Source organism: Idiotropiscis lumnitzeri, chromosome 11 (assembly GCF_059441095.1).
Source record: "Idiotropiscis lumnitzeri isolate Australia: NSW breed Sydney's pygmy pipehorse chromosome 11, RoL_Ilum_1.0, whole genome shotgun sequence".
Taxonomy (NCBI): domain Eukaryota; kingdom Metazoa; phylum Chordata; class Actinopteri; order Syngnathiformes; family Syngnathidae; genus Idiotropiscis; species Idiotropiscis lumnitzeri.
This window is the reverse complement of record NC_142401.1, coordinates 14,549,205-14,574,658: the sequence shown is the minus strand read 5'-3', so window position 1 is coordinate 14,574,658 and position 25,454 is coordinate 14,549,205. Positions and strand designations below refer to the sequence as shown.

The 25,454-nt window shown below is 40.1% G+C and overlaps 1 protein-coding gene across 3 annotated transcripts in view; it reads left to right on the top strand.

Annotated features, from left to right (window-relative positions):
- tox2 (TOX high mobility group box family member 2) overlaps positions 1 to 14,658 on the top strand; it is a 100,921-nt gene extending 86,263 nt beyond the window's left edge. Inside the window, exons 5-10 of one of the 3 annotated variants that reach the window (XM_088309888.1) lie at positions 1,550 to 1,741; positions 3,157 to 3,387; positions 7,345 to 7,425; positions 10,799 to 11,209; positions 11,603 to 11,760; positions 12,234 to 14,658. In XM_088309888.1, coding sequence (XP_088166014.1) covers positions 1,550 to 1,741; positions 3,157 to 3,387; positions 7,345 to 7,425; positions 10,799 to 11,209; positions 11,603 to 11,760; positions 12,234 to 12,276 — 1,116 coding nt within the window. In that variant the 3' untranslated portion in view covers positions 12,277 to 14,658. Of the gene's footprint in view, positions 1 to 1,549; positions 1,853 to 3,156; positions 3,388 to 7,344; positions 7,426 to 10,798; positions 11,210 to 11,602; positions 11,761 to 12,233 lie in introns of all 3 variants that reach the window. The other 2 variants (XM_088309887.1, XM_088309889.1) reach the window with 2 other exon arrangements.
- Positions 14,659 to 25,454: the final 10,796 nt, after the last annotated feature.

The window sequence follows — 25,454 nt, the reverse complement described above, 5'->3', positions numbered from 1 at the left end:
TGGTTTTTCAACACTTCTTGGCTTGTGAGGACCCATAAAGAGCAAGCCCGTGAAAAATGGAAAATTAATGGGTTTCTATTTCCTACTCCCCCTTTACTCTTTTATTCACTTATTTTCATGAGGCTATTTCGCCTTGGTGAAAAAAAGTGTTTTGAATTATGATTGGAAGTTATTCGAAATGCAAAAGGAATGTCTTTGTTCATGGCAGCAAACACAGAAAATGATGAGTTTGAGCCTCGTGCAGCATCACTTTGTTATTGTGCTTTTCTTTTTTCTCCTTTTTTTTTTTTAACTCAGGCAATCCGCTGGAGGCCTATTATGATTAGAGAGCCTTCATCTCTAAACCTCTACTCGTGTTTATCAAGACCTCATACATGCCGCGGCCCTTTCGATTTGATCTTTTCCAGCTCTGGCACTAATGTGTAATGTATTATTTAAGTCATAAATGTTTAAAAAAATGTAAGAAGTGCAAACAAATGCTGGGTCATCACTTTCTGATCGAGTAAATTGCCAAACGTTTCCCCATTTACGGCCGCATTAAAAGCATCCCTCTCCCCTTCTGTCTCGACGCATCTCGGAGAAACGCTTTTGATGTGCTTATTGTTCGGGGTCTTTTATAGGGGTCTTTTAACTCATTCATGACCTGCCGAGTAAAAAAAAAAAATCTTTGACGTCTTTAGCCGTCAATGGCACTCAATGAGTTAAAAGCGCTAAGAGCACGACGCGATGAGAGTCTTCCGTGAGCACCCTTGAGGGGAAAGTGGAGACTGAAGAATCTTCTCCGTTGCGCTTAAGTTCAAGCTGTGGACTGAGCGATCCTGCCGAAAACGATGCTCACTCTGCGGGGAGTCTATCAGCATGCTGGTTTTGCTGCAATTCAAAATTTTACTCGCTAGTGAACAGCGATGACACAGCCAATCAAAAATGCACTTGAGCTTCCTCCACCCTGCCCCAAAAAAACAACTTTCTCAGGTTTTAAGTAAATTGAGACCCATCAACCATACCTTTACAATATACTGTAGCTCAATAATTTGTTTTACAGTAATATACTGAATTTTCATTTAGAATTTTATGTGGACTTGTGGTTAGAAAGCAAAGCGCAGAGAGTCTCCGTCTCCAAAAAGCACGAGTGCAGTCTGTGAATGAGGTGATGAATCATTGTCGACAGCTTCTCAAAATATTTAATCTGCTTCTTCCTAACAATCACGTCATGTTTTTGCGGTTCATTGAAAAGTAGTTCAATCCATTTGATTGTATGCGGAACCTCGAAACCCGGTCCTGGGTTTTTTGGCCTTATGTGAAGGTCAATGAAGAAAAACATTGCGATAGCAGCGCACAGCCTCTGTTCAGCGACACTTAGAGTATCGTAAGGGGGTTTCTTCCCTCTATACGCTCACATTATTTGATCATATTCACCATCGAGCCTCTCACAAATTGACAAATGCCATCTCCTCGTTCATTTGCATATTTGGCTGATTGGCATTTGCATATTCTTGGGCTGCAGAGAAGATGATACTGTAGTAAAGCTGGTCTTCTTCTCTCACCCCAGATGCACGAGATGGCTTTGCACCACCACCACCACCACCTCCATCAACAACAGCAACAACAACACCATCACCACCACCAGCAGCACCACCCGGACGGCGTTCGTTACGACCCCGCCCGTAACCACCCGCTGATTAACCGCTCGCCTCCAATACTGGCCAACCCAATGAGCGCGCTGTCCCAGCTGAACCCTCAGGTGGGCCGGAGCACGCTTCCACACGGTTCCCCCTCGCCTCCCGGAAGCAAATCGGCCACGCCCTCCCCCTCCAGCTCCAATCAGGAGGAGGAGACTGATCCTCATTCAAAGGTACTGACGTGGCAAACCAAAAGATGTCCTCGGGACTTTTTGTCCAATTCCATTTTTTTGGGCCGGGTCGGTTCAACGCATTTTGGATCTGTCGAATGAATAAAGGTCCAGTTCGCCGGAGGTTATTCATTTTCTATTATCGGTAGAATTGGCCAAGGCTACACTCCCAAAAAAAAAAAACATCACACTGAAAATGACATTTTGGCTCCTGCATTTATCTTTAACATAAACTTGTACAATCCTTTTTTGTGAAGATTTTGGTTATTTTCACTTCTTCAATAGTCAACTATCAACTTCATGTATTCATCAATTCACAGCTTTTACTGTTGAGTGCAAGGTGCATTGCTGCTGAAATGGTAACCTCGTGTCACTACGGATGTTTGATAATGGTGTGTTTGGAAAAAGTGAGTGGATGTGTATCAGATAGAAACATGGACGTACACGCGATGCAATGTTGTAGCGTTTCGCACTTCTGGCCCGTTGTCGGAAATTGTGTGTTTGAGTTTGCATGGTTTCTTAATTCACCGCCAGTCCGCCACTTCTCACTTGCAACGACAGCTCAGCCGTAACATTAATGAGGAAAAGTAGTATAAAAAAAAAAAGGATTGATGGATGGATATGCCTTGTGATTGATTGTCAACCACTCCAAGTTGTTCTCTGCTTCTCTTGCTAAAAAGGAATCTGGGCTGGACTCCATCTTGACGGATGATGCAAATTCTGATCATATATTAATGGGCCCAGATGAAGAACTTGAAATGTATTTTGCATAACCTCGAAGGCTGATTTTTTTTTTTTAGCATTTATTACAATGCAAAATTGTAAAGCTGATGTCGTAAATTGCCTGTTGGCCAACATGTGTGAGTGAAAGTGCTTTGTTTTCTTCCGAGAACACACTGAGCTTCACATACATGGCCGGATGCAAATGAGCGCTTTGGCGCTCTTAAAACTATTAGATATTAGAAGAGCAGACTATCCCGGAATATTTCCCCTTCTCGCGTGTGCGAATAAAAATGATTAGCATCTCTCTCGCTCTCTCTATCGGTAAGTAATTCCATTTGCACTCTCCACTCCGCTTGTGAGACCACTATCAAAGCTGGAGAAGATCCAGTAGGTGATTTAAAATTCCTCTTGCCCAGAAATGTCCAATTTTTTTTTTTATAACTTGTTCAAAAAGATTTAATGGATTCAGTTATTGCGTCATGCTGGTATAGCAATAGGAAAGTGCTTCTCTTCAGAGTTCTTCAGAATGTTTTTTTTTTTTTTAACTGCGCTTTCAATTGCCTTGTCTTCCTGCTTTTTTCCAGATGACTGGTGAAAAACGGCCATCCTCCGAGATGATGAAGCCCAAGCCTAAACCGCAGAAGAAGAAGAAGAAGAAGGACCCCAACGAACCCACCAAGCCCGTGTCGGCCTACGCCCTCTTCTTCAGGGACACCCAGGCGGCTATCAAGGGGCAGAATCCCAACGCTACCTTTGGGGACGTGTCCAAGATCGTCGCTTCCATGTGGGACGGCCTCGGAGAGGAGCAGAAACAAGTACGTTGTCTTAGAACAATAAAGCATCGTGTCGCATTCCAGAATTGGTTTGGTAGCAACATCTTGGAATTATTTTGGAAAATCTATCCACCTATTCAGCAGCCGGAAATTTGGTACGCATATATGAATGGACAAACAAAAAAGTGTCAAGAAGTCGTGCCCGAAAAGACAAAGGAAGTCGGCCATTTTGGTTTGCAGCGTCCATTTCAAGGGGGATTCTGGCCTTTTCAATGGATCTTTTAAAAACAGCCTTAAGCGAGCCACTTGCTATCTATTGAAGCACAATTGGTGCCCAATATAGGGCGAAACTTGTTTTTCATTGGATGTTTGATGACACATAAAACACAATTGTTTTGAATATTCAACCCCCAAATCACTTGTCACTAGCCGACCCACAAAAAAAATCAGGTTTGAAAACACATTGAAAGTTTTCCATTTTGACAATATCCAGGTTCCAAATTTGAACCTTGCATCACGAGTAGACCCACAAAAAAGTCTCAAGACTCATGCTAGATAAAACATGGGAAATTCTGTTGAAAGTGACCATATTAAGGTTCTGTTGGCCATTTCCGTGTAAATACGAAGTTGGTGACTCTACATAAATCATAAATATGCCTTTGAAACATGCATCCTTGAGCACATTAAATTCAGTTGGCAGGACTATCATGAGTGAACCCACAAAAAAAGTATCAAGAGGGCAAGTCCAAAAACCCCCAAAAAACTAAAAACATGTTTCCATTCGATGCTCACTGAGATGAAATCCTGTCCAAAATGATGATTTGACTTGTGGGCGCATATTTGTTATTGGCAGTTTGGGTAAAAGCTCTCACCTGGCTAACAAAAGGCATCAAGTTGGCTGTGTGTTAGCGTAGCACCAAACACATTGGAGGTGCTGGACTTGGGAGGCTGGCCGTCACTTTTATTCGCAGTTAATTTTTGCCACCTCCACCGCTTCTCCTTGCCATGAATCTTCATTTGGGCGTCTGACACCCCTGAATGTGAATTCCTCATTTCCTGTCCTTTTATTTATATGTGTTGCTGGGTGATTTGATCACGCCGAGGGAATACAAGATTAGCAATTGCATCCGCGTCCTTGCTTTGGCCTCAAGGACATCTGCTGCTGAAATGTTATTGTTTGCCACCATGCTTAACCCACCACATGCCGGATGCTTCCAAAACATTCACGGCATTACCTGGCAAGAGAGAGAGGAAAAAAAGGACAAACATGTCATTTAGCTGATAGGTTGTTTTTTTTTTTTGTTCCCATTTTGTTTGCTCATTTGTCAGTTTAATCAAATGTGTCACCTCGTCGTTGAGTTAATGGTGTTGTTCTGGTGAGAAAGCGCTCTGGCCAAAGTTGCGCTGATTGCTCTCTTTGCAGAATTGACTAATGGTTAAAATCATTTGAATTAATAAATCGCAAAAAGGAGCATAAAAATTTCTGTCCAGTGGTGCGACATGACAAATGATTATGGCATGAGCCATTCAAGCTAAAATGTACACCCACAAATGATGCTTATTGAATTTATTTATAGGTAGGTAGGTAGTTAAGTAGATAGATAAAATTTTCTCAGTTTAATCAAAAAGAAAAAATAGCTACTGTAATAAATAAAAACAAAGTCAATAAATCAACGGCATATAATTAAGTACATAAGATTTGCTAGCAATGTAGCTCTTTGGTGCGTTCAAGGACACTGTCAATTGCTCTGTGTTAACAGCCCTTTCCAATTAGCTGCATTGTGCGGTTATTTTCATTCAACCACGACAAATGTTTCTTTGTTGTGGCCTTTTTCTATTTGCAATTGTGTAGTCGACAGTGTTGTCCTTGAGTTTTCTTTTAAGCATGTTTATGTTTATACCTGCCTTTTTATTATTGTTAAAACATCATTTCCTTCCCTTTAATTCCCCGAGGCTTTGCAGTGCGAGATCAATGCTTTATTTGGGCTGTTTTTGTCCTCAAGGTGACATCATGTTAAAGCCGCCCCAGAAACACGAAAGCACTTTCTTTTGTTTTGGGTTGAGCTTAAGATATGTTTTTTTTTTAATTATTATTAGTAGTAGTAGTAGTATATTTGAAGCACAGGAAAGAACACAGCTAGTGAAGTCTTATGAAAGTTAAGAACCAATTTACAGAACACAGATATTAAACGTCTCCTCACTGGATTTGTCTCCTATAACTACTTTCCCTGTTTATGTCAAGTTATGTTATTTATATTTATAAGATCATCAGATCATCGGCATTTAATTGGCTAAACTCATTTCTAATATTGGCCGATATAATTGGCCAGTCTATTAATCAATCAGGTCCTGTTCGATTCTTTGACTAACTCCAAAGTGAGACCCAAATGGAAGCAGACATCCTAGACAGATGGAATGTGCTAAATTCTGAAGTTTTGAAAGTATCACTTGATGATTCGCCAAGCAAAAGCGGGTGCAAGGGCCTTTTCGTCGCAGCTTTACTCGTCAGTTGAAGTTGTTTCTTCTTCACGCCCAGGGCTCATCACTCAGCTGGCTGTCAGCAGGGTGCAGCGTTATTGTCTCCTGTAATTAAGTGCTTATCAAACAAGCACATTTCATTAAGCTACAAATAAGGGGCTAATTCGAGCGGCGCACCTCTGTGTCGGGGTGGCGACGGTGGCGTACGTTCGCCTCTCGCCGCTTTAATTCGCGCTGACCTGCAGCCTCCCGACATCGGTTAATGAATCCGCTCTTTTTGTGTTAATTAGACATCCTTAGGCAAGGGTAATTCATTTCAAAAGTCAGTGTCGCTGTGCAAATCGTTAGCGCGGCTGAAATTAATTTGAAACGAAAGCTGCTGGGAGTTGTTTGAGACGTTCGTCTTAAGTGGCTGCAGCAACATTTTTTTTCCACTACTACGGTCCACCTACAAATCTGAAGTGTCATTTTCATTGAAGGCAATGTGGTAAATATAAATGAACACGCCATGCCTGTACAGTAACTTTAATATAATTTCAATTAACATTAACACTGACGCTTTATATATATATATATATATATATATATATATGCAGAGTTTGCATGTTCTCCCCGTGCCTGCGTGGGTTTTCTCCGGGTAGTCCGGTCTCCTCCCACATTCCAAAAACATGCATGGTAGGTTGATTGAACACTCTAAATTGCCCCAAGGTGTGAGTGTGAGAGTGGATGGCCGTTTGTCTCGGTGTGCCCTGGCGATTGGCTGGCAATCCCGTCCAGGGTGTACCCTGCCTAACGGCCAAAGTCAGCTGGGATAGGCACCAGCACCTCCGCAACACTTGTGAGGAAAAAGGGTTACGGATAATGGATGGATGGATGTTACTCTTTTCTTTATCAATTTTTTTCTCAAAAATATTCATTCCATGCGTATGTCATGGAAGGCAAAGAGTCATGTTATAAATAGAGCCGAGTGAGAGGATAAACATCAGGTTCGGGCGGGAGATTGTATCCACCTTGTTTGTCGGAGTGTGTCCGTGCGTGTTTGTTTCCGTGTTAGTAGTGGCTGACAGCCTACACGACGTGCAGTCGTAGCGCATGAATGCTTAATGGTTATTCGAGACCACCTCTTGGATAGAAAATGACCCCCCGCCGCTTGCAGAGCTCCAGAAGAGGATCACTACTTACCTCTGACAAGTTCACTTCATGGAACCATCCTGAAAAAAAATACATTTGGGTGCAAATCTGATCAAAAAGGTTTTCATTTACCACTATTGCTAACGTGATGTAAATCATTTTGTGACAATTCTCAGTAGATAAGGCAGGAATCTTAAGAATGACAGAAATGCTTCATGCAGGAAGTGAGAAACTTAAAGCCGCAGTCATTCAGGAAGTGTTCGCTGATTAGTTTGACCCGTTCAAGCCAAATGTGGCATTATGATACATTTGTAACACTGTGATCGCGTTGACCTCCCGATGAGTGCCCACCTTGTAATCAGCCGTCGCTGTTGTTGTTTGTTCTCGCAGAACTACAAGAGAAAAACTGAGGCAGCGAAAAAGGAGTACCTGAAAGCCTTGGCTGCCTACAGAGCCAGTCTGGTTTCCAAGGTAACCGTGTGTGTGCATGCGTGTCAACGTGGAGGTCACGTCTTTGATATACATGGGTCGGCAGTGATATAAAGGATGACAAATTAGACCGCAAGAAGGAAAAGGAAGCTTTTGCTGCCATGTTGTATTTGTATTTGTGTGTGATGGGACATTCGGGTGTTTGTTCGTATCTTCTGCTCGCCACACTTCATTTGAGTCCAGAAAACAAGAATGTCTTTCTCCATGTTTCCATGCGATATTTAGCGAGTTAGTTAAATAAATGTCAAATAAAGACGGAATATACAAAATATTTAATAAACATAAATATACACAATTATTTTAATATATAGCTTACTCATTTTTTTAATCATTCCCGAAAATTATCACATGCCAGGCATGATAATGCGTTTGTTTGTTGTTTTTTTTTTTTAATCTGCGTTTCCATGTGTGACTTCCTCACGTAACATCTTCAAACCTTTCCTTCCGAAGCGCATTCATTTCTCCACGTTCCTCCTGCATTGTTTCCTTTTCAAACACGACTCCAAGTAACATTTCCATGTTAAGCCCCACCCGTCTGCGCCGCGCCTCATTTCCTCTCCCCGAAACAAGCACCTTGATTGAAACATGAATAGTTCATTCATCAGCCTCTTGACGGCGGGCGCGCTTTCGACTCAAAGCTGCTTGTCTAAGCTCAATTACGCCTTGATTGACGCTATACATTGACGAGATTGCCAGTCAAAAATAAAAACTTTGTCAGCCAATCAAATGGCGGGATGATTGAAATGAGACTTTTGACTCTAAGTGGATAGTGAGGTAATCGGGGCTGCGCATCCTCGCCGTGCACCTGTTGCCTTCTTTTTTGTTTCGTCAACAAATGTCGCTAACTACTTTCTGGCGTGAGCAATCTGGAGAAAGAGTCCTTTCACCATCACTGCTTTAAAAATGAGTCTGAACCTCGGATGGTTTTCCTCGGATAAATCAGATATCGATTGAATGACCGATCCTCCTTTAAGTAAAAAAAATCCTCTCTCCATATTTCTAAAGCAACTATTTCATTTTGCATTTGGCCCGACTATCACCTCTCCATCCATCCATCCAGCCCTTCATCCCTTTGCATTGATTATTCCAAGCGAAGGGAGTAGGGGGTGTACATCACTCCACCCCATTTGACATTTAATGAGAAGGAGCGCTTGTCTGTCACACACACACACACGCACGCACGCACACACACCCACGGAAGGTTTGAAGGAATACATCAGAATGGACCTACATTTGCGTGTGTTTGTAGAGCTGTTCATTCATTCCTCTCTCAGTGGAAAGACAGCTTTGCGTCTTTTGGTCATTGCATTTCCAAACAATCTTCCTATGATCACAAATTTATTGTACCATTAGAACGATTTAAAATGTTTGGGGGGGGGGGGGACATGAGTTCCGGATTATAAATATGATAATTATTGATACTCTGTATTAGCCCTAATTGTGAATAGCATTTCATATTAATATTATTATTACCGTATTATTACCGCATTTTTCCTAGATTTTGAACCATGTAACCAATACAACGGTGCGGCTTGTCTGTGGATTTTTTTTTCACCGTAGGGGCGCTCTATAGTTAAGAAAATATGCTAAATAAATCTCGATTTTTTTTTTTTTTCTTTTGGGTCTGTTCTCTGTTTTAATTAGCCAAGTTGTTGCCGTGTTAAAAGGCACTGTTTTAAGAATCTGTTTATGTGCCTTTATGTGCATTCACAGTCCAAAATCGTTTCATTTTCATAATTTCTTTTTAATTAATTTTTTTTTCAAAAAGAGTTTCTGCGGCTAATATGCATGTGCACCTTATAACCCGGAAATTCACTATTATATATTCAATATTATTCACTAATATTGTCTATTATTGTAATTGTTTAATAGTAATAGTGCTTTGTTTCAAAGTTTTCATATTAATGATACAGTATAGCTTCCGAATGGATCTTCTTTAACTACATTACTTGAGCGAAAATTTGCAAATGAAATATATTATGATTTCATTATTTGAACATGTCTTTATTGGGGCCATATTCAGCTCCATTACCAGGCACACCATTGCAAAGTAAATATATTACTAATGTTTCATCCAGTGAGTGAATGTGGGCGTTGTATGATTAGTTAGGTGTATATATAGAAAGGAGAAAAAAAAGGGGGGGGGGGGGGCGAGCAGCAATAGCGCTGGCAGAGAGACGTGATTGTTTGTTGGAACAATGGAGCGTGCTGTTGGTCGCGCTTAGTCGCCTTATGCTGGCACGCCGCCTCGCGCTAGCATATTTCACACCATTGAAACTTTGCTGTTACAATATCACACACTCGGGCCGTTTTGGCTCGCATGAAGCAAGTCAAGTCAAGACAATTCGCTCATCAGCTAACTTGGACTTTGAACGGGTTGTGTAGAAGAAGCCAGAGCTGCAGAATGCTCTTAAAGACAATATGCAGAGTAGGAAGGAAATCTGTGCACCAGATGCAGAATTTTAACATCAACACTTTGTAAGGGGGCGAGACACAAAAGTCATTTGGTCAAGTGCTCACCTTGTGGAGTTGAGGTATTAGAATTTTTGTCGCATCATCAAACTTCAAGGAGAAGTTCGTCGTTGAGGTATGCGTGGAAAATGTCTCGAATTTTTTTTTTCTGTGTGACTGTGAGATGTTTCATTGGATCTGAAGGTGACTAGTTGACTAATTGACTAGTTGACGACTCAACTTTACCACTGCGGTTGATTCATTGCCAGTCACATTTTTGTTGGTGCAGCAAACCAGCAATTTTTTTACTAAACACAAAATCAAAGTTCTTTGAACGGCCTTCTGAAGAAAAAAAAGCCATAATGGAAGGGTGCAACAAAGCAATATACTCCAGCATCTGCTTACACAATGAAACAGATTTGATTGCAAATCACCTTTTTACTGCACAAATGAACAACAATGAAAAAAAAAACCTTTCGATTTCAACAAGAAAGCATAGAATAAATAAGAAAATCGGTAAAGCCTACTAGAACATGTGAAATATATCCGGAGTAAGTCAGCCGGAACTGAAGCTGCAGTCAAAGAGGAAGGAATTATGAACAGTGTGAAATAGCAGTCAAAGTTAGCACAAATCCCAAAGCGTTAAAATAGCGTTTCATGTTCTATGGTGAGTCATCAAATTTCTTTTCCATGCTCCGCCAACATCCACTGTCAAAGTGACAATTATTTGCACTAACAACTAACACTAACTTATAATGTGAAATGCCATAAACTGGCTGACGGAAATTTGCATACAAGTTGCAAATGCTTAAACACACATGCTGCAGCAATGCTTGCTGATTACTTGCACTTATGAGGAAGAAAAGCAAGCAATTCCAAGTGTTATCGTTGTTGTCCTCCGCAGACGTACAACGACCCCGTGGAGCCCAAAAGTGCACAAACAAGCCAAGCGTCTCCTCACATGCTGCCCGCCAACCCCTCCCTGTACAGCGTGCCACCCGCTCCCCAGCCTTCGTCCCCCTACCTGGGACCGGGGGCCTTCCCCCTTGCCGACCTGCAGAGTTACGCCGGCCACGCCCCCCGCCACGCCCTCTCGCAGACGCTCAGCCAATCGCAGATGCTGCCCAGCATTAGTGCCTCTCCGCCCTCCTCCTTCCAGATAAGCCCGCCGCTCCACCCCCACCAGCAGCTTTCCCTGCACCAGAGCTCGCTGCTCAACCAGCCAATTCGCATGCAGCAGGTCCAGTCCCAGCCAATCATCTCTCACCAGATGGGCCTGCAAGCCTCCCTTCACTCCCCGCCACCAGGCCAGCAGGTAGCGTTCACCTCCTCGCCGACATTCCTAAAATCTTTTTTTTTAGTTCAATGGGCTCATTTAGCAGAATATAATTTCGATAAGCAATTAATTGGCCATTTTTTTTAATATATAATGAGCAAACTATATTATTTTTTGTTCATGTAACACAACAGTAAAAACACGAATTACAGGAAGGTCATATAAGTGTACTGAGTCCTATAGTATTTGGTGGAGAGAAAAAGTACAAAAATCCACCAATTTTTGTGGAGGCCAATGTCTTTCGTTGTAATGTGTAAAAAAAAAAAATCTGCATCAATTTGGCTAATTTCAACCGATTGATTAATCAGTTGGCTCCTAACTAAAATGTCCCCAGACATATATTCAGCAAGTTCCTCCATCATTATTCTTTAGGGCTTTCCTCACCTCCAGTCCGAGTATCAGAAGAGCATTGGGGGGCCGCAGTCTCCAGGAGGGTCTGGGGGTCCGGGTCCAGGTCCGGGTCCGGGTGTTGCTCCGGGCCACGAATGGGATGGGGAATACTGCAATCGGGAGTGTGGCAACCACTGCAGGTAAGTGGACATGGGCGAAACACTTTGGGAGAATTCCTCATTTGTTGTGGGGGTGCCGTCCCGACTTCTTGATCTGATTATAGCCAATAGTGAATATCCACGAGTAATTGATGCCCCCCCCCAAAAAAAAAGGGTTAATACAATTTTCTGCCAGTCTACAGTGGTGCCTTGAGATACAAATTAAATTTACTTCAACTCACTGAACATTGGGCCGCCCCTACTGGTGTACGTGCCTTGGCCACCTGGGGGCAGTATAGCACAAACATGTGCATATACGGAGACAGTTTCAGCTTCTCTTTAGTAAGCTGCAGTAATATTAGTCAGTCCACACAGAGGATCAAGAAAATATACTTGTAAGTATTAATCCTGGACAATCCCAAATCGCTTGTATTCTTGCCGTTGTTTTCTCGAGATTTGTTTTGCTTCTGTTTCTGCTTCTCCGTCTCATTTTTTGCTTATGATGTCTTTTGCAGCGGCAGCATGATAGGCAGGGACAAGCCCCTCTACCTCACCTGAGCCCCCATCGGGACGTTAAAAGCGGCCTCCCGTCGGCTCAACCGACCGTCTCCTCTCTCCCTTCCCTCCTTCCTTACATACGTGTACATACGTGTACTTAAAACATACAAACATGCCGCTCCACACCATCGTTTCCTCTCGTGATGGGACTTTTTGGGAGGGACCGGGTGAGGGGGCGGGGCAAGCGTGTGGGGGCAACTTCATGTATAAGCACTTACGAGGCCCCCGTCGCCCATTTTCGGTTGCTGCGTGGCAGGCGAGGACGGGTTGTGGAGCGCTCGTCCTTTTTGTCCCCTCAGGGACCCCATCCAGCTTTAATTCGAGAAACTTTGTTCTTGTTGTTGATGTTACTCGTTTTATTTATTTCTGCCTTGCTCCCCCTCCACACCTCTGCTCTCAGAATATATTAATCCCACTTCTATGTTTGTTATTGCTTAAAGGGGACATATTGCAGCCATATTTGACTTTTTAATGGTTGTATACAAATAGTTGGGCCTGTGCTCCCACTAAGTGTGAAATGAAACGAACAAGTGAATCTTAATTACCTCCCTATTTTCCAAAATGTGCATGGGCGAGGCCCAGTGTGATGTCACAAAAGGGCCAATTTGCATAAAAAAAAAAAAACACCCAAACTTTACCACCAATAAAGTAGTAGATTGGCATTAGCACACTTTAGCGTTTTACACACTAAAAAAATGCTGGATTGTTTCCTAACCTGCTCGCTGGATAGCTGTGAATTTTGAGCTGGTTGAGTTCATTCATTTGACTCATCTGATTGGGTTGAGGAATCGATTTGGTTTAACTTTAACCCAGCAGTTTTAAGAGTGTACATAGCATGGCAAGGAATATGCTGTAAAAAATTGTATAAATCTGTAATTAAAGATTTAAAGAAATGTTTAGACTTCTCAATTCTTGGGGTTAACCTGAGAACCATTTAAAATTGTCGGGGAGGGTGGGATGCATAATATGTCTCCTTTAAGGGCCTGCAAATTGTTACAAAAAAAAGGATCGTCTTTTTTTTTCTATTTTTATCATTATTTTTAAATATTAAAGACCCGTGGAGGTCCAATGAGCTGTCACACAGTGTGATTGTAAATACAACTTTTATGGGATCAAATGAGGAAGTTCACGTAGGGTTCCTTGTCTTTAAAAAAAAAAATACAAAAAAATAAATGTGTAAGTCTTTGAGAGCGCGCGTGTGTGTTTATTTTATTTTTAATTTTTTTAAACAGAATTCAAAACGCATTTCATTTAATGGAAGGACATGAAAAAAAATTAACAATATCAATAATAATATTAACTTAATAATGCATTGCCTCAAGTAATTCATATGAAAAAAAATATTATTTTGTCTCCCGTGAAGTCAATTCTAGAATTTACAGTATTGTTAATTTCTTTTATTTCTTGATGGGTTTTTTTTTGTTTTGTTTTGTTTTGAGTTTGTTTGTCTTTTTTTTTTATATATAGGTTTCTGGTTGTGTGAATATTTTTATCGCCTGTGTGATGGTCATAAAATGCATTTTACTGAATAACCTTTTTTTAAATCTCCTGAGCATTATAAGTTCTGTAAAAAAATAATGAAATAAAAATAAAGACAAAAAAGCCAATTGTGGATATATTATTTGTAAAGTCAGTAATGATAAATATTTTAAATGGTCAACGTTACTTGCCAATTGCCCATCAGCCAATTCCAAATTTTATTTATGAACAAATTCAATGACTTATTTTTTTCTATTGTAAAATAGGTATCATTTTGTTTTCAATATGCTTTTTGTTCTTTTCAATGGTTTTATTTTGTTTTGCTTTACTTTGATTTTTTTTCTTATTTTGTAGTCTTTTATTAGCTTTATTTTATATCAGTGCTTTCTTCATTGTTTTATTGCTGTTTTTGTTTTTAGTTTATTTAGTTTTTTTGTGTTTAATTTTGTTTTGTTTTACTTTATTTTTGTTGTTTTAAATGTATTTTCCACTCTACGTTTTATTTTGTTGTTTTTTTTGTTTGCTTTATTATATTTGTTTTGTATTTTATTAGTTTCATTTTTGTTTTAAAGTTCAACCTTTTGTTTTGTATTTTTATTTTACATTGTTTTGTTTTTTTTTGGTTGTTTTATTTTGTTTCAATGTAATATGCATTACATTGTTTTTTTAATTAACTTTATTTTCCAAGTTGTTTTTTGTTTGATTGTGTTTTCATTTTCTTTTTGTTAGATATTTTTTTTCATGCCCCGCACTTGGGGTCTACCCAAAGCGAAATGTTTCTTTTTCTTTCTTTTGTACATTTGTAGCTGCTGCCGCATCTCTTTTGTGTCACAATACTTCTTATTTTCCCAACCTGCATTATGAAGATGATGATAATAATAAAAAAAAAATGTGAAAAACGAGCATGAGATCGCCTTGGCATCTTTTCATTTATGTACTTGATTACGGCATATTTAGTGCTGTGTGGACACAGCTCATCCAAAAAGCCCCCCCAAAAATGTCGGCTTGTATTCTTCCATTTTCCTCTGACTCAGGTTGCCCTTTAGGTGGTAGGTGCCTGACTGTCATTGAATGACAGCTTACTCAATATTCAATCAAGTGATTGGGAAATCAGCATGCCAATATGGCTGATAACCTCGATAGGTCACACTTGTTTGATAAAATTTTGTCAAGTGGTCATTGTGAAAGCTTCATAGACTGCAAGTCAAAGTGTTTCGTAGGTTACCATCTCAAACGGAAGTCGATCCGAGGTGGGCAACTTGGCCCAAATTGTGGAGGGGGTTACCGGAGGGCTACGGAGGACGAAGCAATTTCGAACCTGATGTATGACTTAAACAGATGTATGAAAAAAATCACTATTCAAGGAAGGCACAAAACTGTTAACCAGAACACTAGCTTAATTTTAGCATGTTTGTGCTTAATTTATAGTATTAGACTGTGCATTTTGTATGATTAGGAAATACTATTCTTATATAATTTTTCGTTTGAAGGCTACCGAAAAACATATAATTTGTCTTCTTTTTTCATTCAGTTTGTTTTCAATCAAATTGGCCTACTCTTCCTGCTTTGATGATGAAACATTTTCAATTTGCATTCGCGATATGTCCCTCTTCTAAAATTATTTTTCTTTAACCTTTGTTCAGTAGATTCTCTTAGCTTGTTTTTCCGGGAAGAGAGAGCAACATCATGCCTAAAACAGCATTTTTCACATTTAATTAATCATCAAGCATTAGGGTCTAATTAAATTTCAAATATCCTGAACTTTGTAACACTCTGCAATTATGATCTGATCACAATTTATTTTTGATATTGAAGTCACTTTATTTATCAAGGTGTATGATACCCCCAAATACTCTAAATGACAATATGACAAGTATATATTTTATTTCAGGTCATTCATACCTGCATTTATTTTGTCCAATGCAGGTCAAACAGTAACTACTGTATATGAAATTCACTTAAAAATCAATTAAAGCGTGAGTTGAGAAAAAGTTTACACTGGCGTCGCCTTGAAGGACTGCAAGCAGGCAAAACTGTTCCGGTTGCAAAGTTGGTGCCACAGTGGTGAGAATGTCATGCACACAGACAGAAATACTGGCAGCTTTGACAAGAATTCAGGTTGCACTTTCGTGTGCATGATAAGTTTTGAGCAAATCATCAAGTAAACACCATTAGCTAATTTAATATATTCTACCACAGCAAGTTTGAACAAATTATCACGGGTAGTCTTAGCCACAATTGGTTGTAAAATAATAACAAACATTTAACAAGTACGTTTGCTGGCTAGGCTAGCTTTGCTTATTAGCTAACAAGTAGATCTTTAACAACACCACTGAAGTAAACAATGAATAAAAATAAACTATTACACAATCTAAATACATTCATTCAAAAGTCAATAAAAAAAAAAAAAAATCAAAATCCTGACCACGCGCCTTTTGGGTACTTTTATTACCAGTACTTTACAAAGCAAAGTAAACACATGCGCTGCTGTGGAAATATTTGATGCATTTATACATCATCAACCGTAATCCATCCGTTTACTGCCACTTCCATATAACTGTTTGTGTGCGTCAAATATGTTTTTCAACAGGCAGACTTCTGACGCAGCTTTCTGAAAAATTCAGGTTTGTAAACTACTGTCATGACGAACAGATCCCTGGAGATGGTGGCAGTGCATCGCTTTCAGATCAGCCGAGCGAGAGTAGAAAGTAAACATTTGGGGTGAATCTCGGCTTGTCAGGTTGATTATAAGCGAGAGAAATGCCAACATGTTGAAAGTTGAAAATGACTTTAGCCTACCATCTTTAGTTGACATGAAAACAAATGATTGTTAATCAGTGCTTCATTCATTGCTAAAGTTTAAAAGTGAAAGGCTTGCTTATGTTGAGAGCGATTACATCTAAAGTACTGCTACGTAAAACAGCGGATCCACAAAAGAAATGAACTGTCAGTCTATTGAAACGATCTTACTGGCCTCCCTTACGGCAGAATGCTGCATTTTCTTTCAAGCTCCGATGCTAACAGTAAAAGCGGCGCTGTGATAAACTCTTCACAGCATTAGCATCAACCCAAATCAATCCAATCGCTCATTAGTGCACTAATTGCTTTCGTTAACCGCTCGTCGCTAATGACTGAAATCCCGTTTTCCTCTCACGCCCACGCTGACTTTGTTTCGGCGCTTGTCACTGTCAAACATTCTGGAGAAGGCCCATTTAGATTTTTTCTATTTTTTTGGGGGGGGGAGGGGGTGTCACATTTTGATTTTATTTGCGGATTAATCAAATGAATGGAAACGGCACTGAGGAATGTCTATTCCTGTCTAATTGAATTAGTGTCTGTGGCGTGTGTTATTTTCTGTGTTTGTGTTTGGCAGCTGCCATCTGTTTGCCTGAGAGCGGCTCTATTAATAAGCCATTCACATTGAGATGGGCCTCTGTTTTTCACCCCTCTCTCTCTCTATCTATCTTATTACCATGGAAATTGTCAGAAGCTGCCAAAAGCCCAGAAAACAGAGACAAAAGAAGGCCGTTTTCAAATTACACCTGAGCCAAAAAGAACAGAACTGCGGTCTAATTACGAAGGCGAACAATTAACGCTGCGCATATTTATTGAAGGGGGAATTCACAGGGGAACATATGCTCATGAATAGCCTGGGATAGAAACAGAAAGCAAAGTGTGAATATATCTCAATGTGGCTATGATGTTATGCAAAGTTAAGTAAGTATGAAAGTATGCAGGAGAGGCGTGAAATGGGCTTTGCTTTGGCCCTTTAAAACGCCCCCTCACTCGCTCGTTTCTTTAACCGCTTCCTTTTTAATCACGGGCGCACATCAAGGTGATTTACATTGATTTACATGACACAAATAGCGGAAAATTTAAAGTTAAAAACAATGGAATGCATTCTAACAGCTTTGCAGAGGATAATGTAACTAACGATGCGCTTTTACGGTTGTCATTCCTTCCTAATCTTTCAAGCAAAAGGCATTCCGACACAAATGGTGGAGCAACCCATGGAGACATATAACGATATTCACAGGCATGCATTCATTATCATCTGAAAACAACAACAAACAACAAATAAATTCATGTTCAGCGACTAACTTTTGTTTTTCCAGTCCCTTGGCCTGGTGGATGGGCGGAGCCTCCAGTACACACCTGGTTGTTATCCTAATCAGCTGGGTAGAAAGGTGCAGGAGAAGTGCAAGTTAGTCGCCGGAATATTGTTGCTGCTTGCTTAGTTTTGTTAGTCAATCGTGTGCTTCTGTCATCCGCCAGATATCTTAGTCTCGCAAAAATAAATTCCGGTTTTAGTATTTACTGTCTTCTTTGTTGTTGTTCACTGTGCTTCCGTTACATTCATTTCCGCTAGTTTTGTTTTCACATCACCCTTGTGTCACTGTTTTTTGTCACTTATTCCGGCGTCAAACTTCCACTGTGAGCCACTGTGTTAGTTTTGTTTTTGCTTCAGCCTTATGCTGATGCAGTTATTGTTTTGATTAATTTGCATTTATTTCTTGCTCAAGTTCTCTCGTTTGAGTAAAGTTTTGTATTTGCTCACGATGGTTTTTGGGTTTGAAATTCTGTGTGCATGATCGTGACAGTTTCAAGAAATAAAAAGCACACATCTCATGTTGAAGAGAAAAGCAACATTTTTCTGATCTTAATTTGCAACATAAAGCAAATTTCTTTGCTGTTTATTGGTTGAGGTTGCCGTCTGGATTGTAAATGGTTGAATGGGCTGCTCCCTTTAAATTGGAGGTCGGTCTCCGGGGGAAAATGGAGGAAAATATTAATTAATTTGCACCACATCAGCCTCATTTATCCATGGATTGACTATTCCAAGTCATTTTGATACCCATTCAAAAATTTTCATCAATGGGGGAGTGGATACGCCCACCTCAGGTACATGCCTTAGTGCCCGCCCCCTCGCCCATCTTTTCTCAACACTGCCTGTACTTACACACCAATAACTGTAAAACTTTGCCTCCTTGTCGGAAGTAGGAACAACAAAATAGTGTTCTTGTCATCCTGGCAGCCAATATTAACCTCCGCCCTTTTTCTTCCTCCACCTTCCTTGTTGACAGCCCCCCACTCCCAGCCCCTTTAAAGCCGCCCCAAGAACAAGGAATTCCAATCTGGCGCTTTGTGCTCAGTATTCCGATCACACACACACACACACACACACACACACACACACACACACACACCTCTCTCCTGCAGTAATACAAGTCTACTTTAAAATTCATAACTACATTTAGAGGGGGGCGGGGTGGGGGGGGCATATGGGGGTGCCCTGATGGAATATTTCCAAGGAGCTTACTTGTGCGAAAATACAATTTGCTTTGGCATATTTAACAAGCCGCTCCCCATAAGACACACAGGAGTAGCAACAAACCTTAAGGAATAGTCTAGTGGGGACAGGAAAAAATGGCAAGCTTCAGTCTGTAATTATGGGGTACAGAAAGTTAGCCTCAGCATTCATTTTATGCATTTTCCCCCTTTCCTCCTGTGCTCGATCCCATCCACACATTTGACACGCTTTTTGGGGAAGGTAATGGGAACGTGCACCTCACTCACGTTCCACCTGCACATAAATGCCATCTCTATTGTTGTTCCTGGAAAGTTCCCCACAATCCTGCTTTGAAGGGGGAACAAAAAATGTCAGTATGGAAGAGCGCATGTGTGTGTGTGTGTGTGTGTAAAAAAAATAGATAACATGCTCTTTGAATTGGAATATGAATTGCTCATCTCATGCTTTGGTATTAATCCCGCGGCCTCTTTATTCGCTCCAGTCCTTTTGTGTTCAAGAAGGAAAAGAAAGGAAAAAGTGGGGGAGGGAAAGGAGGAATATTGGATATTGTAGAATGTCCTGTTCGGAATTAGGTCAGCTCCAATCAAATCTTAAATGTTATCAGCCCCCCCCCCCGTCCAATCTACCGCCCGCCCCCCTTCCATTCTTGCTACACTTCCACTTGAAGGAATAGTCATGTCTTTCTTTGTGCTTCCTCTCAATGGAGGCACAGAGACCCCTACTGACTACCACCACATACTGACATGCCACTCACGCGGCACACGACTGCCCTCTGTCGGCCACATTAATAAATTACTCAACTTGAATTATAAATGGAAAATATTCGAACAAATAAATACATGAATAGAAGTACAATTAAAAATAAAAAGATAATTAGAAATAAAATATTAATTAAAATAAATAAGAATAGCAAAGTATTGGTAACAAAAGCAAAATACAAATGGCTGGAATAATTTTTTTAATTTGTCTTATTTGTATCTGGCTGGCGCCTATCCCAGCTGCCTTTGGGAAAGAGGTTGGGTATCCCCTAGACTGGTCGCCAGCCAATCACAAGGCACATAAAGTAAAACAAACAATTGCATTCACATCTATGGACAAATAAAAGGCTTCAATGAACCCTGTCATGTTTTAAGAATGTGAGGAGGAGCCGGAGTGCACACAGAAAACAAACAACAACAAAAAGTACAGGGAGAACATGCAAACTAAATGAGAATTTATTTGTAACCTTAAAGTAAACTTTAAAATTAATTCAAAGATTTAATAGCAATGTTCTCGATGAAAAAAAAATCCAATATGTGAAGCCCCTTGGGAGTAAAATGTACTTCAGCTAAATATTAAGTCAACTTTTTACCTTTATAAATGTTTCAAAACAGACTTTTTAAAGTTCAAATGCAAATGCTTTCAGCATAAAAGTTAAATACAACAGAAATGTACTTAGTGATTCGTTCATGCACCACTAGAGGGCGCATCGGTCTACAATTTTGGATTACTGTGCTCAGTGAGCGTACATAACTACATATGTGGGTGTATGTGAAACATTTATTAAGTTTGCGCTACAAAAAAAAAGTCTTTGCACACACGTATCCTAAATGTAATTTTGATTCAAATGAAATTACTTGACAAAGTTTTTAATAAAGCAGCAATGTCAAACTCAAGGCCCGGGGGCCAGATCTGGGCCTCCACATCATTATCATGTAGCCCGTACATTGACTTGATGTTTCTTGCGAAAATCACAATTTATAATTGTCTTGACTTCAGTTATATCTCAATTTCTTGAAAATATACTAGGCAATCATACATGCAACAACTCTCTGAAGGAAGCCGTAAATACAACGTAGCCTGCGCCAACAATGAATTTGACATCCCTGCTCTACAGTAATGGTAAATTTGTACAACCGTACTTTCTTTCAGTACCGCTTTCTTAGACACACTTTGGCATCTTGCAAAAAGTCTTCTTGTAGGACAGTGGATGATAGCCGCATTTTCTTCCATTGTAACTTCCTGTTGGCATCCCAAAACCTTTGTCCACAGCCCGCATGTATTATTTGGCTGTCATCTAAAGAAGAGAAATCACATGAAGCACACAAATGGAGGCCTGCTCCCTGAGGACTTCTTCTTTTATGTATCATTTTATGTGTTGTTATATCACATGTATGTCTTTATTTATTTATTCGGTGGCTGTCCTTTGAGGATTCACAATTACGGAGAATTGTAAGTTGATTGTGGCCATGGATTTAATTTGTATTAAAAAGGACAATGCAGTCTTTCTTTTTAGTCAGCATACAGCCATTAACACTAAGTGGCAATTTGTGTGTGTGGGGGTGTGTGGGTGTGTGTGTGTGTGTGTGTGTATAAATAAATATATATATATATATATTTTTTTTTTTTTTAACATTTGAAACAAAATGGATACCACGATGTCTCTCTCTCTCTCTCTCTCTCTAGCGCTCTGTAATTCTCAACATATAGTAATAAATTATACACTATATAACTTATTGATAGAAAATATGACATCTGATTTTTTCACCTACTAAACAGAATTAAAAAAAAAACAAAAAAAACAATGGTTACATATTTCCCTAAACAAGGTTAAAAAAAAAAGCATTTTTGGTGAGGTCCTCTATCATGGCTATTATGTCATTAATGCAGAAATTGAATTTAAACACACTAAAACATTGAAACATTTCCATTAAAATAGATGTCTTGTTTTTGCTTTTTCGCCTTACACAAAAAATGTTTTCCCCACACCTTGTTCCACATTCCTCTCCAGCCCAACATACATTGTCTCCACTGCTCCTTGTTCATCAAAATATATTCAACCGCTGTGCACACACAACCCCCCCCCCCCCCCACCCCTTCAGCAGATCTGACAGACTGATTGCCAATTTCACCGGAGTTCAGCAGAAGCCAATGTGAGAGGACCCCTGCCGTTGCCACGGTAACGCTGCAACAAGAGGAGGGCGAGCAGAAAGGAGGGGGAGAAAGATGTGATCAAATGTGATGGTTTTGATATATGCGCAGCTCGCATTATGCTACCACAGATACACACGCAAATGCACGCGCACACACAGACGCACACACACACAAAGCATCTGTTCCATGCTTGATAACACATCCTTGTTGCAGTAAAAGCATGTAAGAGGGAAAACAGTTGGCGAGCAGCAGGCCTAATTGCCTCCATCACACACCACGCTGACTTAACGCGGCCTACCATCATCATCATTGTACACATCTGTGCGCATGTCATAAATGCCCGCTTGTTGAATAAAGGCCGCACGACAGGAGCTTTTGTTTTTGCATGTTTACGATGATGAGATGGGGCATTAAAGCTTACCACTGTTGCATGAGAGGAGCATTTGTTGATGCGAGACCGCAGGAACCCTTCGAGGTGCTCGACTGACCGCCAGGCCGATGCAATATGTTCTGATAGTCACAGGCTGGCAAAAAAGTCCGTGAAAAAAGTGGGAGACTTTTGCATGGGAATTGTAGGAGAATGTTTCGAATCATCTTTCCCCATTGAAATGAATAACAGATGAGTTCCAGCCTGCCTCGCCAAAAAATTAAATCTTAAGGTTTGTGTTTTAAATAAGGAAAAATATCACTCTATAATATTGAACTAAAGAATTAACGACAATTTAATGCTGCAAATCAATTCATAGTGCTGCCCCTGACCACAAGGAGGCAGTATAATAGTCATGCAGATAAAAAAAAAGAATAGAACTTGTTCTATGTCTCTTTAAAACGCTGTAAAATTAGTCAATATTTGGCGAGGATAACATGCCTGTGAATATTGCTTTATTACTCGTCTACATGTGTGCCTCCAATGTATGTATTCAAATATACGTTGCTTAAAGGCCAATAAAACAGCGACTATCACTGCTGTTAGCATGTTAACAGCGTTTTGCATTATGTGTTAGCATTAAGCTAGCCAGACATTTTTAAGCCAATGTTTGGTTGTTTTAAATACACAAGGTCAGAATCATTTTAGTGTACATAATTTTTTTTTGGGGTGGTGTTAAAGTGGCTCAATAAAACTTTGAATTTTCAGCTGTGTCAACTCAATAACATTTTTAGTAATATATTCAGTAAAATGTCAAATATATTTTTAAAACTTTGCACCCACTATTTATTTGTATTAATTTTTAAATTGTGACATTATAACTTCACTGCATTAAAAAATATTTTTTTTTTTAAAAGTTTCTATTTAGTGGGGTGAGGGGACACCCCCTTAAATGTGAATCAGTCTCCATCCATCCATTTTCTTTAACCCTCGTCCTCATGAGGGTCACAGGCAATTTAGAGGTTTAATTAAGATGAATTATTCACTCCAAACGTTAGAACGGTGATACGTGCCAATTCGATAAAGAAAACAGCCGGGCAACGTATGTTAAAAGTTACCAAAGTTTATTACATGGTTATGTACAAACAACCCTTAAAAGGCACACCTTTGCTTTTTTTTTTTAAATAAGAATACACATTTTATTTTGGAGAGCGTTGATGCATATATTATGAATACAAGTCCATTTTTAGTGTTGCAAAAGATGACATTTTAACATGACAGGTTCATATCTTGTGTGAATACAACAAGTATTTTGTGATGAAGGCCATTTGTGTGCTCCAGTGATTAAATACGTGTAAGTGAATTAAAAAAGTTCATGAATACAGATTAGAAACATACGTCAAACAGGTTACACACATACCGATTTTTAAGAGAGGACCCACATATCAATCCATCCATTTTCTATACGGCTTACATAACAAGGGAAAAAAAAAATCTTGCTGCTCTTATTGGATGGTGTACTGAGGTTGACACACAACACGCAAATGATCTCCTCTGTGATTTTCTTTCCTAAACCAGATGTCTGTCATAGTACCAAGACTAACCTGTGAGGGGCACCAAACCACCGAAAAATACACAGGAGAAAAAAACTGTGAAAAAGGAGGATTTGAAGATGCTTGAGGTCGAGTTCGGGGCTCATCCTAACTCTGTGTTGACCGTTCAAATGACGATTTGCCAATGGCAATATTGAGCTGCTTTAACATTTCCCATTGTCGGTCCTGATGCAAGTCTGGAAGGCAAAATCCCTCTTAACACGTCCCGCACAATAGCACAATCACTCAAGATCAGTGATACATTTGACAATTGGCCCTTCGCTGACTTCACTCGTAACGCTCAAATTAGGTCTGATTATTGCTGTGTGAGGGACACACTCTCGATCAGGGGTGGTCAAACTTTTTGATTGGCGGGCCACAATGGGCTCTAAAATTTGACAGAGGGGCTGGACTAAGTAGCAAATGGATGGAGCGTTTTGGTAGCCTCACCTCATCAGAGAAAATAAATACATTTGATTTTAAATGTAAGTGAACAAAAGCATTACAACAATGTATATGTCTTTGAAAAACCACAGTATTTAGAAACTAAAACATTAACAAGGTTTGTTTGTTTAAATTTTTTCAAGTTCGGCGGGCCGGATTAAAATGTTTAACAGGCCGCATGTGGCCCCCGGGCCGTAGTTTGGCCAAGCTTGCTCTAAATGTTCAATGTGAGCGACGCCTACTCATGAAAAGTAAAACATTGTTTTTTGCTTACACTCTTATAGCGTGTGGTGTCATCAAGATGACAAAAACGTCATTCTCACACATTAAGGGCATTCTTTTGGTAGACTGGCTCCGGCGTAAAATCAGACGTAACTTCATTTTCGGGCCAGCACAAATCTAGTCTAACGTGTTTGGCATCGTGTTGCGCTCGTCTGGGTGTGCCGGTGCACGAAGCAGCCCCGCCCTTGACACACCTGATAAATTTGTGATACAAAGTAGTCTGCGCTTGGCGTTAAAGACGGTGCATTGCCATTAAGTTAAAGATAAAGATAAAGATAAAGATAAAGATGTCCTTTATTAGTCCCACAATGGGGAAATTTAAGCCTCACTGGGTGTTTCAGGCTCGTCCCCCAGGGCTTCTGCAAAAAAAAAAAAACAGCGTGGGCCAATCCCTCTGAATTATTGAATGGATCATAAGCATCATCAGCATCTTATATAGGAAATCAGCGAGCCAGCCGATGGATCCACAAGCTATTTTTTTCCCCTGCAATGTTAGGCACGGCGTACTCGACTTTGTGCTTTGGCCACCCTGATATTGTTACAAAAGAGGGACGACACACGGGTTGGCTCGGAAAAGTGTACTTCCATCCCATAACAGCACAAATGCCCCGTTACGTCCTAATTCGGTCGAGCAAAATTTACTTATGCGCACAGTTGTGTTAGACTTGCACCCGGAATAAAAATAGAAGGCTATGTCTGTCCAAGGTGTTGACCAAACAAGGATTTGACATTGTAAATAGAAACAAGTTTAACCTTTTCCCCGAAGAAGATTTAGCAGGAAACATCTCTC